Source organism: Hemicordylus capensis, chromosome 2 (assembly GCF_027244095.1).
Source record: "Hemicordylus capensis ecotype Gifberg chromosome 2, rHemCap1.1.pri, whole genome shotgun sequence".
In the NCBI taxonomy this organism is placed as follows: domain Eukaryota; kingdom Metazoa; phylum Chordata; class Lepidosauria; order Squamata; family Cordylidae; genus Hemicordylus; species Hemicordylus capensis.
In genome coordinates, this window is record NC_069658.1 from 14,882,753 (window position 1) to 14,896,394 (window position 13,642).

At 41.6% G+C, this 13,642-nt stretch overlaps 1 protein-coding gene across 7 annotated transcripts in view; it reads right to left on the minus strand.

Moving 5' to 3' along the window:
- MYO5B (myosin VB) overlaps nt 1–13,642 on the minus strand; it is a 390,467-nt gene that overhangs the window by 131,277 nt on the left and 245,548 nt on the right. For all 7 annotated transcript variants that reach the window (XM_053303356.1, XM_053303361.1, XM_053303354.1 and 4 more), the window contains 4 exons: nt 11,731–11,812; nt 9,270–9,410; nt 7,201–7,323; nt 5,039–5,122 (listed from right to left, as the gene is read on the minus strand). In XM_053303356.1, coding sequence (XP_053159331.1) covers nt 5,039–5,122; nt 7,201–7,323; nt 9,270–9,410; nt 11,731–11,812 — 430 coding nt within the window. The remainder of the gene's footprint in view (nt 1–5,038; nt 5,123–7,200; nt 7,324–9,269; nt 9,411–11,730; nt 11,813–13,642) is intronic.

Genomic DNA, 13,642 nt, shown 5'->3' on the forward strand with positions numbered 1-13,642 from the left:
ATTGTAATTGTTGGGTTACAAGTTCATCAGGCTTCCCTTGTTTGTTTGCAGATATAATGGAAGAATCGCTTTTCTCTTTTATCTGCAGTCTGAACACACAAACGGCTATATAAATGTTAAGTAAGAGAAGAATGAGGTGGAAGATTGGTTTTTACGTGCAAAATCCCAATAGTTGCACTTGGACTGGGAGATCCGGCTGGATTCACTTGCCCATTTGGCCATGAATTCAAGAACCTTGAGGAACGATTCCTTCAGGCCCTGACTAAACATTGTGATGAATCATTAAGATATGTTTGTATTTTATTTAAAAGATGTGTATGTCACTATTCTTCACTTATGAATTCATGGCAGCTTACAAGAGAATTTTTTTAAAAACACAACAGCCTGTAAAATCATAAAAATGCAGGGATAAAAGATAAACATTAGAAAGGGCAGTCACTGAGAGAAGGGAAGGCCTACTGAAATTTTTAAAAAAGTCTTCAACTTTCTTTTAACACTGAACAGGGAGGGGACAAAAATCAGGGTCACTACTGAGAAGTGCCCATGTATCACTGATGCTCCAGAAGATACACTTAAAACCAGAAAATCTCCTTTAAAAAACAAATAAATAAAAAGCAGCTATACACTGAAAGGGCCACGTGTTAATCCTCCTCTCCACATACCATGGTCCTATCCCAGCTTCCCATATGCCCTTCGTTTAAAAAAAAAAAAGGAAAGATGTATGCCTCTCTCAATGGCAGATCCACCATAGCATATAGCTTAGGCTTCAGTCTCAGTTTTGATTGACCGATTAAGTGCCGTCAAGTCGGGGTCGACTCTTAGCAACCACATAGAGAGATTCTCTCCAGGATGATCTGTCTTCAGCTTGGCCTTTAAGATCTCTCAGTGGTGCATTCATTGCTGTTGTAATCAAGTCCATCCACCTTGCTGCTGGTTGTCCTCTTCTTCTCTTTCTTTCAACTTTCCCCAGTGTTATGGATTTCTCAAGGGAGCTGGGTTTTCACATAATGTGTTCAAAGTATCATAGTTTGAGCCTGGTCATTTGTCCCTCAAGTGAAAATCCTGGATTGATTTGTTTTATGATCCATTTGTTTTCCTGGCTGTCCATGATATCCTCAAAAGTCTTCTCCAGCACCAAAGTTCAAAAGCATCAATACTTACTCTATCTTGCTTCTTCAAAGTCCAGCTTTCGCATCCGTAGAGTGTCACGGGAAAACCCACTGTCTGAACAATTCTAATCTTTGTAGTTATAGACATCAGATCTATATGGCATCTAAATATCCTTTCCAAGGCCTTCATTGCAACCCTACCAAGTGCTAGTCTGCAGCGTATTGAAGTATAAAGTCATTCTGCAAACAAAGTGCTTTAGAAAACAAAAACTATCTACTGTTTCTCTTCCAGGTATGCATACAATACAGGTTTGTGTATTGCCAAAGCAGTTGATAAGAAGGTCCCAAAGGATAGGGATGTGCACGAACTGGTGTGGAGGCCCTTTTATGCACGCATACGCACCAGGCACCTCCGCTTCAACGCTCACCAGGGCAGCAAGGAGGTACACTGTTGCCCCATGGGGCTGTTTTTAAGCACAGTGCCAGTGGGGGAAACGTGGCAGGGGTGTGGGGGAAAGCACCCTCCCTGCTCCTTAAAGGTAACCCCTCCCCCGCTGTCAAACCGGCCATCGCCAGTTCAATGCACATCCCTACCAAAGGATTGTGGATCTCACAGAAATGCTTGAAAAACAATCAGAAACTAAACCAACAGAGAACAATTTAGGGAGCTGGACTTTAGAGAATAACTTTTTAAGCAATCACAGCAAGCCCCCTCACATATTATCTACTTCACAGCATTTCTGCCACGAAGGAAATGCTTTTAGCTTTATTTTTAAAATGTCGGCCCAAGATACATCCCAGAATTAGAAGAAACAAACGCAGCATCTCTGCAGCACCGTCTTTATTAAGATGGGATTGTGATTACTCATCAGTTGCTCCTGGAGATTAATTGGCCTAACCTTGTTTGCATATCTGCCAAAATCCCACTGAGGAAAGAATCTGTTTGCAGTGTATTATCATCTGGCCTGACACATGATGGTGTATTTGTTTTATGCTGGCTGGCTTTTATTCTAATCTCAGCCACTTACAGAATTCCTTTGTCTGTCTCCTGCCTGCAGCAAGCCTCTCTTATGCTTGCACTTTCAAATAAGCATCTCCTGGTTCCAACAAGAGATCAACTAGCCAAATGCTGTGCTGTTTGGTATCTGTCAAGCCCACTGGGATCTATGTTGCAGTTGAGACTCTGTATGTTGTTTCAGAGGAAAGAGAGTGCTGGAGAGGCGAAAAGGGGTGGCGCTTCATTTGATCTGTTGTGTGGAGCAAACGGCTGGGACCAGGCAGACAGCCCAAAAAACAACAACAGAGGGATGCATGGCAGAAGGCCTCTGAGGCAGAGGCTGGATAGGCAGCATGAATGAAGAGCAGATTCAGCAGATCTGTTCCAGGTCAAGTCTTTGCTAGAGGTGGCACAGACAGAAGGAGTGGAGAACACCCAGGAAGTTATACAGTGAAGAACTGAAGGGCTTTGCTGAAGTGTCTCCTCCCTTTTCACCACCTGTGGGTGGCAAAGGTGTGTGGGGGATACACTTTTAGTCAGCCTTAGTTTCAGGTGGCCAGAGACAACATGCACCATGCAATTACATGGTTTTTATTTTGCTGTAAACCGCCAAGAGACGCAAGTTTTGGATGGTATAAAATATGTTAATAAATTAATAAAATAAATAAAATTAAAGCTGCTACTACTGCATGCCTCTCAGTCATCTGTACATGCCCTCTCTCCAATATCACTGAAAGGTAAACTTCAAAAACCCAATCATGAGCATCTCTAAGGAAAACCCCAAGAAGCCTTTCAGTCAGCTATCTTATCTGAGGAGCCCCATGCCAGCAAACATGGCAGAGGTGGAACGTTTCATCGGACCACATTAATTTGCTACCTGCCATTTCTAATAAGCCCTAATCACACAGCTTTGCAGGTGAAACTGTGTAATCTTCCTGATGGTGTTAAGCTTTTTAATTTTGTTTCTGAGCAGTGTTTAAGTCCTTCTTGGCTATTATTAGAATCAAACATTCTTGTGCATACACAGAAGAAAACTGCATTGTTCAGCAGTTTCATACAAACGTGTCACCGAATGCCAGTGTAAGTCACAGATAATGCTTAGCTTCTTTCCTGTTCTAAATAGGTGTTTTAAAAGGGAAGCACAGTTAACCCGAATGCTTAGTTCGCAGAGGTGTTTTTCTACCTCTTTCCTTCTTGTTGGAGTCTTATTTATCCTTGGGTGGTTGTTTTTCCAGGAGACACTTAAGGGTGAAAGTCCAAAGAGAATTCCTGGGAAATCAACCAGAATTGGAGGGTGGACAGTACGCGGCAGCTCTAAGAGAGACAGAGACATGGCACAGACTGAGCTGAGCAGATAACACTGTTTAAATGGCACATTGATTTCATTTCATTGTTAGGATTCAGATGCACTGGAAAGGAGGAGCAGCAAGCAGATAAAAAGAACCCCAGGCTGAAAAAGGAAGACAAAAGTCTGTTTGCAATATTCTGTGCGCAATTCTACAACAACATGAGCCTTACACAAAAGCAAACTGCAATCTAGAGAACTCTCTGTATGGGATGCAAACACAGCTGCTTTCTCTGGGGTGAGATACAGGGGCTAGTTATTATTGCTGTAAACCAGAGGCACTAGCCTCCTCATTACCACAATGAGGGCTGTAGCCTAGATCTTGCTTCTGCAAGCACATAACTGTGCAATGGAATGAAGGCTAAGGGAAGCCTTGCTGAAGGGGAGAAAAGTTCCGTCTTGCAAGTGCAAGATGGAAGATGCTTGCTCTCTTACTGAAGAGGAGGAAAGATTAGAAACTTGCATCCCTGGTTTATAGTTATGAGCAAAGGATGGTTTGCTCCAACCATACTTTGACAGCTTTGGACAAAAGGGCAAACTGTGGCTTGCCACAAACCAGAAATTGGAACATCTAATATCTTCCTGGTGGGCACGGAGGAAGGACCTTAGGAGCCCAAGACTGCTCATGATTGTAATGGCAAGCTGTAGCATGCAGTGCAGTCTTGCACTATTGGTTCTTAAAGAGCAACATAAGCACTCATGCAAACACATTGATCTTTGCTTCAAAATTTTAAAAGCTAGAATTAAAATTATGGTTTTTGGTGATTTCAGTATATGTTATAATTGAAAACTATTCATCCATTTATTGCATCTAATCAAACAACTAATCGTATTAATTTGGAGCAGAAATTTAAAAGTGAAATAGAAAAAATATAAAGAAATGAAAAAGATAGTTTCAGGGTTAAGACAAGGCAGCCCATTTTCTGGTTCCTCTGATGCCGCAGCTGCTAGGGCACCAAGCCCCCACAACAGCACAGGCACACCTTTGGAATCAAGCTTTGGCACTCCATTCTGGAAAGTGGAGTAGATTTTCTGAGGCACAGCATACAGTATAATGAAAACCGGTGTTGAATGCATGTACAGCAGAGAAACCAAGTATGACAAGGCCGCCTCTGCTATTCTGAAATGTTTACACAGCCTCAGACAGCACACAGTTGAACTGCAGTAAAACAGCATTGTCTCTATGCAGATCCAGTGCAGGTCTGAATTAGCCATGTACGAAGTCAGAGCCAATCCTCATATTACTTATTCCAGAGGAGCAGTCTATGAGGTTTGAGTCCATGACCATGACCTCTTGTAATTCAACAAAAACCACAGCTAGAAGAATAACTTCCTTGGACTCACACCGGTCAAGAGGTACAGTTTACTTGTGGTAAGTCTGGGCTCTTAAGATTTCTCCTAAAACTCACAGGATTATTTCTGACAAAGGACAGTGGCAAGCAGATGGAACTTGGTACTACTTTGAAAAATGCCACTTGGAGGCTTCTTCTCCATAGCTGAACCTGAATGAACTATTAAGGAGGCAGCTAAAAAGTGATAATGTATAATATCAGATTTTGTCAGTTCTTTAAAATTATTGTGTTTTACCTTGCTGGCCTTTAGTATATTGATCTGTTCTTCATACACAGTATCTCTGTTTTTCTCCAGAAATCCATCGCTCTGATACTCCACCTATCATACAGCAAGAGAGTAACGTAAATTGTTACAGATTACTGCTACACATACATCCAGACATAGGAGTGTGCATGGACTGTCCCCCCCGCCCCCCGGTTTGGTCTGGATTTGAATTGATCTCAGAACGAACCGCAGATACAGGGACAGTCCATATATCCCCTTATATGTACTCACTTCTCACAGGGGGTTACTTTTTTATCTTCTTCAAAACAAGTTTCCAATATACTGTTTTTGGTTGTAAAATTAAAACTGATCTGGGCCCATCATGGGACCAAGACTGGTTCATAAGCTCCATGTTCAAATGCAACTAACCAAACAGACTAGGGAGTAAGGCAATCTTGCCTTCTTGATTCAGGTCTTTTCATAATTTTGAGAGCTAGAAACTTATAAACAAAAACTACCATTCAAGTATGAACCTGAGGAATGCACAAACACATTTCTGAGAGCTCCACAGTTCTTATGTTAAAGCCAGTCAGATATTTTTGACCTTTACATCTGGTCCTTACCAAATATAACCTTTAGAGACTGAAGCAGGTCTCTATGCACCCCGGCCTGTTTGAACACCAGGGCTGACATGAGGAAAATTACGCCAAGCAGTCCTATTTAGTTTAATTTCAATAGGATCACCTAGAGTATTTTTCCTTGTATCAACCTATATACGAAAGTAGAAGTTCTTCACTTTGGTTTGGATTAAAAGGTTAGAAAAAAACATTATGCAAAATGTAAATCATAATTGTAATTGCGTGTCTGATTACTAATTGCTGCTTTATGGCACATAATTCTAGCGTGCCCCTGTTCCTTGTAAAACATATAACAGAACACACATTTCAGCCTGAATCAAGAAGCGAGGGAAGCCTACGATTTTCTCTCAGGCTGGCACCAAGGAAACCAGACCTCTAGGAAAGAGAGCAGTGTTAACAGAGTTGATTAAAAGTAAAAATAACAACATTTGTTAAAGGTAGAAGCATGGCTTGTCTCCCAGAGGCCTCCCTGGAAATCACTTTTGATTGCCTTTTTAAAAACACACAGTAACTGCTGGCACTTAAGAGATGCTTATTTGCTTTGAGCATCTTATGTCAGAACTAAGACTTAAAGAAGAGTCTGAGATTGTGAAACAGATCATAAATCATCAGCCTCTAAAGGGCTCTGGCTAGAAACATCTCCCAGAAGCAGTCCATGGTCTACTGCTTTATTCTCACTGTTTGGGCAATAGTCATGAGAGTTTGTAAAAGATCTGTCACCAAGAACTTAGACTCCTTTCATGAATCTTTCCCATCAAAATTTTAATAGATTTTTATCATGCCCATTCAACTAACTTTAGCCCTATTTGCACATTACGTAGGAACTTATTTATTTATTATTTATTTAATACATTTCTATACCTCCCAAAACGCAAGTTCTCTGGGTGGTTTACAAAACAATAAAAACAGCCAATAAAAGATTAAAACATTTCAACAATTAAAATTTAAAACATTAAAACTATTAAAACACAATTAAAACAATTAAAATAATTCTAATTTAAAGCCTGGGTGAACAAATGTGTCTTGACTGCCCTTTTAAAAGTTGTAAGAGATGGGGAGGCTATTATTTCAGCAGGAAGTGTGTTCCAAATGGCCAGGAATATTCTGCATGCAAGCAAATGCTCTACTACTGAGCTGTGTGATCCCATTCAGTTATGTTCATGAACAAACTGTGTACATGGGATGAGGACAGTAGTAGTGACTGTGACTCCAGTGACTGTTGCTGGTGTCTATCTTATGTTTCTTTTTCGACTGTGAGCCTTTTGGGGGCAGGGATCCATCTTATCTATTATTTCTCTGTGTAACCCGCCCTGAGCCATTTTTGGAAGAGCGGTATAGAAATAATAAATAAATAAATAAATAAATAAATAAATAAATACATGAGGTTTTAGCACTTGTATACGTTAACCTATCCTCAGCTTTCAGAGATTAGGAAGGGAAATAAATCCTCAGCACTTGCTATGAGCAACCCACAGATAGTGTCTCGTCAGCCCATTGTCAGGTTGGTTCATCGTTCACCAATGGGCACAGCACACTCTCCAGTCACTCCCTTACCTTGTCTGCAAAATGCACAACGATAAAGGAGGTGTTGGACATGCGAGGCTTTTGGAAGTGCTGGCTGCTGCTGTGGCGATCGTACAGTTTCTGGGTCCAGTTCTGGTCTGTTCCTTTAGGAACCTTATTTAAGAGGAGGAAGAGAAGGGTTATAATGGAAACACATTGATTCTCACTAAAAAGCACAAGCCTCACTGACTTGACTATAAATGGAGAATGTGATGCACCTTAAAGACTAGCCCAGGGGCTCTCAAGGGTGGGTCCTTGAGAGATGATGTTGGACTACTATTTATTTATTTAGCATAATTGTATACTGCCCAAAACCTACATCTCTGGGTGGTTTACAACAAAAACAAAAAGCTAAAACAATAGTTAAAACAAATACATGACAAATTAAAACACTGGTTAAAATAAATGACAAAAAAGTTAAAACATTATAAGAATGTATAAGAATTTAAAACCTTAAAACAATATTTTAAAATGAAGTCCCCATTGTGCCTGGGGATGATGGGAGTAGTTGCCCAAACATGTCTGGGAATCCAGCCTTGAGAAGCCCTGGGCTAGCCAATTTGTGGTCGAGTAAGCCTGAAGTTATGTTCAAGACATGTATGGCAACATAACTTTCGCTTACTCTACCACCAGTTAGCTAGCCCAGGGGCTCTCAAGCTTGGGTCTCTAAGCTGCCAAAAGTCTGTGTTGGTACAACAGGTAACAGCAGCTACTCCTGCGGAAGCATTTACTACTGCTGTTATTCTCAAGAAGAATTTGTATTGCTGGTTCATCATGTAGCAATGCTTGAGATACATTTACATTTATTTCATGATTACTCAGAAATGAAATACGTGCATATTGCATCCGAATGCGCACCTCTCACAACTCAGAAGGTATGCATGTATTTTCTACCTGGGGTTTGTATCCATGTGCAAAAAGTAGCACGAGAAGCCATCCTGAGTCAGACCAATGGGTCACAAACTTCAGCATTACCAGCAACTGGCAGCATTATCTGCAACTGTTCAGCCCTCTGCAGGTATAGCTTTAACTGTGCAGGGTCGACTAACAACCAGGGAAGCAGGCTTGTGGGTCCAGTCCACTTCCAAGCCCACCCAGTGTGTGCAGGTTGAATAAAATACAGGAACCTCCCAGAATAAAGGAACCGATGCATTATTTGTGTTCGTATTATGGACGACTCCGTTACAGGCTGATCTATGCAATCTCTGTGACGTGATTTTGAGGAGTAATGTTTGGTGAGTTGGGCCTAAGCATGTGGCCCTCAGTACGAATACGACATTAACATGTGCACATGTAATGTGACACTGAAATGTGCACTCCCACTCTGCAAAGACTCTACACCAGGGATTCTCAATGCTGGGTCCCCAGATGTTCTTGGACTTCAACTCCCATAATCCCCAATCAAAGGCCACTGTGGCTGGGGATTATGGGAGTTGAAGTCCAATAACATCTGGGGACCCAACATTGAGAATCCCTGCTCTACAGCATCAGAGCTGTATCTGCATAGGGCTCCCAGGTAACCTCAGTCAGATGTCTTCCCCAAGTCATGATGCTGGGAGGTAGTCGGGGTGGAACCTGGGACCTCATCAGAACAGGTTGCTTATGAGTGAGCTATATCAACCCGCCCCTCCCCACCCCCAAACAGCACACCAAACATGTGAAAATCTCTGACGGCTACTCACAACAGTTTTATTGGTCAAGCTTTTAGTGTCTGGGGATAAATCCTGGGTCTTGTTTAGTTTTATATGTACCCTGTATAGTTCATTTCATATTTTTATCACATGTTGTAACATTTTGCAGTGAAGTCACTGGTACAAAACAGTAAATATGCATTTATGCCAAAATTAAGCACACCCTCGATAAATTTGGGTTGCATTTTTTTAACCCAAATAAACTCAACTTTTTATTTTGTGATTTTTTATTAGTAAACAATTTTTTTTCCAGGTTTAAAGCACAAAATGCACAAGTTATTCAAGGCAGAAATACTCACAACGGGAAAACACACATTCCAACAGTAACCTGACAGCATTTGCCTATCACAACACTCTTTCCTCCTTTACCTTACATTCTTCATCCAGCAAGTCCAAGATACCCAGCTTAGCTTCAATAAGGTCTATGCACGGCTGGTTGTCATAAAAATCTATGAGAGTCCAAGGGATTTGTTCCTTCATATATTCCTCTTGCTCCAATTTGAACACATGCTGAAACAGAAAGAAACAGTAAAGATAGTTTGTCTTTGGGAAATAGTAATCTGGTGATAAACCAAAATCATTCTCAGGGGCCTAATATATTAAGAAGCCAAGACAGTAGTGTAGAAACTGTTTATCCACTCGTTAAATGTGTGATTTATTCCATTTGCATTCCTTCCTGTCTGTTTTTATAGTCTTAAACACATTATAGAAGGGCCTCCTGAATTCCTGCTTTCTGCCATTTTCACAGAACAGCCATTAGGGTTTTGACTTGCAGTGGGCAGGGCTAGAGCTGACAAGAGAACCTGGCAGGTCAGTGGTGCAGCCAAGGTGGAAAATAGTGAGTTAGTGGCTGGATGTTGGCAGAGCCTGTTTTGACTTTTTAGGCTCAAAATTCCAAGTGACACAGAATCGCATCAATCTTTTTGCTGTAGTTTTTTCCTCCTTTTAACCTAGCTGGCTGCATCTATGCAGAGAGAAGACAGGTGGACAGAGGCTGTTAAACTCTTTCTGCCCAGTTTCTTTACAGTTCAAAATCAACGATGGGGGTCAAAGTTGCCTTCTACTGAAACTACTGGTTCATCTACTCAGTACTGGCTACTCTGACTGGCAGCAAGACTCCAGATGACTCTCCCCAGCTTCAGGAGCCACAACCTGTGCACTTTATCCCCTTTTTTAAAACTGAAGACTCCATGGATTGAACCTCTGACCATGTACTCTGTAACTCAGATATGATTCCTATAGCTTCCTCTTATACCAAGGGTTCTCAAGCTTGGGTCCCCAGATGATGTTGGACAACTCCCATCATTCCCAGCCACTGCCTAACACCATTGGCTGGGGATGATGGGAGCTGTAGTTCATCATCATCTGAGTACCCAACTATGAGAACACCCACCTTACACACTATTCAGTAGCGTAATGACTTTAGAAGCGGCCCATGTTCAATGAACAGAGGCTCCCAATTTTTCCCCCACAGCATCTAAAAGCTGCAAGACTTTAAAAACAACACTTTAGCCTTTACCACCACATCCTCCTCCTTTACCAACACTGCCACCTCCTCTTCCTGCCCCCAGCGCTAGTTTCACCACCCCTGCTGCTTCTTCAATGCTGCAGCAGCCAGCGTGCAGGCAGACAAGCCAGAGGAGTAGGAGGTGCATAGCAGCAGGTACAGTACGAGGCTGCCAGCCGGCTCACTTGCTGCTCTGGCCAACCACCCACTCTTCCTGCTCCTGGCTGGGAGCTAAAGGAAGGAAGACTGGGCAGCCAGAGCGGCTGATGGGCCAGAGGAGAAGAGGTGGTGGCAGTGGCATCACTGGAGGACAAGATGGGGGGTGGATCCCAGCAGCGGCAAGCAGCAGGAGGAGCCGTCAGCTGATGGGCTGGAGTGGGAGGGAGACGAGAGATGACCCCAGGGGAGGAGAGGGCCCATGTTCCAAGGACACAATTGAACACCAGCTGCTTCACCCTTGGCACCATTCAATTTCTGGAAAACCTGCAAGGCAGACCTTTTGCAGGGTAATTATAGTGAAACAACCCAGTGTTTCTTAAAGCTGTGCTGAATTAAAAAGTCTAGGTTTCCAAATATTATACTCCATAGTTTGAGCACCATATTGGAAAATGGACTTTATCAAAGATTGCAGTGGACCATTGATGATATTTGGGAGAGGAATTCGTGGCAACCAGATTATTTTTAATGAAAGAATCGTGCTAATTTGAAAATCTAGGTTGCCAAATTTTATATTCCATGGTTTGGCAATCATTCTGGAACATGATCACTGTTTTTCAAAACTGTTACACATATAAAAGAATAAGGAACTCAGGTCAAATGGCCCAAATAAAGTTATGAACTACCTCAAATAATTCACCCACACAATTAGGAGACTGTCACTTTTGAGTTGCTTTAACAGGTGAAGTATTAGTAGATATTTGCACATTATCATTTAGACTTAGGGCACAATCCAACATGCACTTAACTTAGAAGCAATCACCACTGAAATCAATGGAACATCCTCCTGACTCTGAGTAAATATGCATAGCATTGGAACATGTGTGTGTGTGTGTGTGTGTGTGTGTGTGTACACACACTACATGTGCATACACTAATATGTTTAACACCTCATACTGTCAAGAGTAACAACAAAGCACAATTTTGTGTAACATTTTCTCTTGCAAGTTTTCTTTTTAAAGTTAAAGTTTAAAAAGTTTTATCTTTATAGAGAAAGATCTGGGGATTTCTCTTCCATCTTTCACACACTAGGAATATTAGAAGGTGGGCCTCTTTACTTTCTCCTCCAGCCACATTTCCTGAGAAAACTTTCAGACCCCAGCTTACCGAGTTGAACTGCTGCTGCAGTTTTTCATTGGCATAGTTGATGCAGAATTGTTCAAAGCTATTCACTTCAAAGGTTTCAAACCTGCAGAGCAAAACAATATTCTGAGATAAAGGCTACACAGAAGTTCTGTGACAGAAGTGTATCTAAAAATGGAATCCAATCCATGGATGGTATCATTCACTTGCTGGAGAACAGAAGACACATCTTAAGATACCCAACTCCAACTGCTTCAGCTCCACCACCCAGAGATCTCTTGCTCCTCTTTATGACATTTCTGCTTTCTCTCCCCTCTGCGGTAACCATTCTGCCCTAGACATTTGGCACAAAGACCTTCTCTGCCCCCAGAATTCTCAGCAAATTGTAAATAACTCTGAGAGGAAGATGGGTTTGTGCTGGCTGGGCACGAGACCCCCATCACTCCACTTCCCAAGTCCTCTGACATGTGCAGAACGCGGACGGCAGCAACAAATAGCAGCGGTATCATACCAAAATATGTGGATCCCTCCTGTCCCTAATGCTTAAAACTCCCTTCCAGAATACCTAGGGGGCACCATGTCTCTCTCTTCCATCAAATCCTCTCAAAACCCACTGCCCCCCCCAACATAAAGCTTTTGTCTTAACCACCAAGTCCAGGGTTTCTCAAAATGGGCAATGCAACCTGTTATTCAAGAACATCTGGGGACCCAAGTTTGAGAAACCCTGACTTACTCCTCACCCACAAGAGAAACCCAGTCTAAGTAAATGTAATTGCATCCACACACCCCTTTCTTGTTATGTTCTTCTTCCCTTGATGTCTTTCCCCCTGCCAAAAATTTAGGACTATTTTTCAGGACGGGGCCTCGTCTTTTTGCTTATATTACTCGGTAAAGTCTGAAATGTGTTGATAGTGCTATATACGTTTTAAAAAACCAAGTTTCCACATATCCAGTCTCTCACACACTCATTTCTGTTCATAAGACCTGCATCCTCACTCCCAGATGCTCATAACACTGGAAAAGAAAGTCTCTCATTAGTCAGCAATTTAAGACTGTAGCCACAAAGCTTGTAACATTTCGCAATGGCTATACATCTTGGTCAAAAATGTCTAAGAGTCCAGTTGTTAGTGGTTTGAACAATTTCTTTTCTCGAAACAACAGCAGCACAAGAAAAATCCTGGCTGGCTTAACGATCTAGAGATAAATAACAATGCCTGTAAGGTTTGTTTATTTATTGCTAGGAAGTAACGGGAAGAAATGAGAGTTCCTTTCCATTCAATTAATAAAGCTTCAGAGAAGATAAAGGCCTAGCAAGACAGAATGCTTTCACTGGACCAAAAAGATAAAGGGTTTAAAATATCTTTTCATTGTCCTTTCTAGGGGTAACATTTGTAATTCTCTACAGTCTACAATCCTGTCATTTTATACAAGCACTTTCAGTTAAAAATGTCCCCCAATTTATTTGATTTCATCAGATTAAAAGTTCCTCTATTGTCAAACACAACAGCTTTACTTAACAGACCAAGAGGACGGAAGGCTTAAGATAATACTGTTAATTTTTACAGTTGGTAAGGGAGTCGCTTTGATGGAAATCTAATCCCCCTTTTTGAGGTTGATTTGTGGGATTTCTTTCTTGAAAGAGAATTTAAAGTACTTGACTTTCCAAGCTTAGATTTAGTATTTAATTTCTTTTAAATGGATATGTGACATTGCAGTACCTGTTTGGAGTCTAGAGTGAAGCTGCAGCTCAGGCACAGGAATACAGAATATAAATTGCTTTCCTAGAACTTGAGATTGACAAAAGATTACATTTTATGCTGACAGGGAGGGCAAAGCAACATTTTCAACCATGATGCATCATCCAAAATCTAATGAAGAGTTGGAATGCTGAATCCCCATGGTGTAACAAGCTAGGTAAGAGGAATACCCTCAGCGG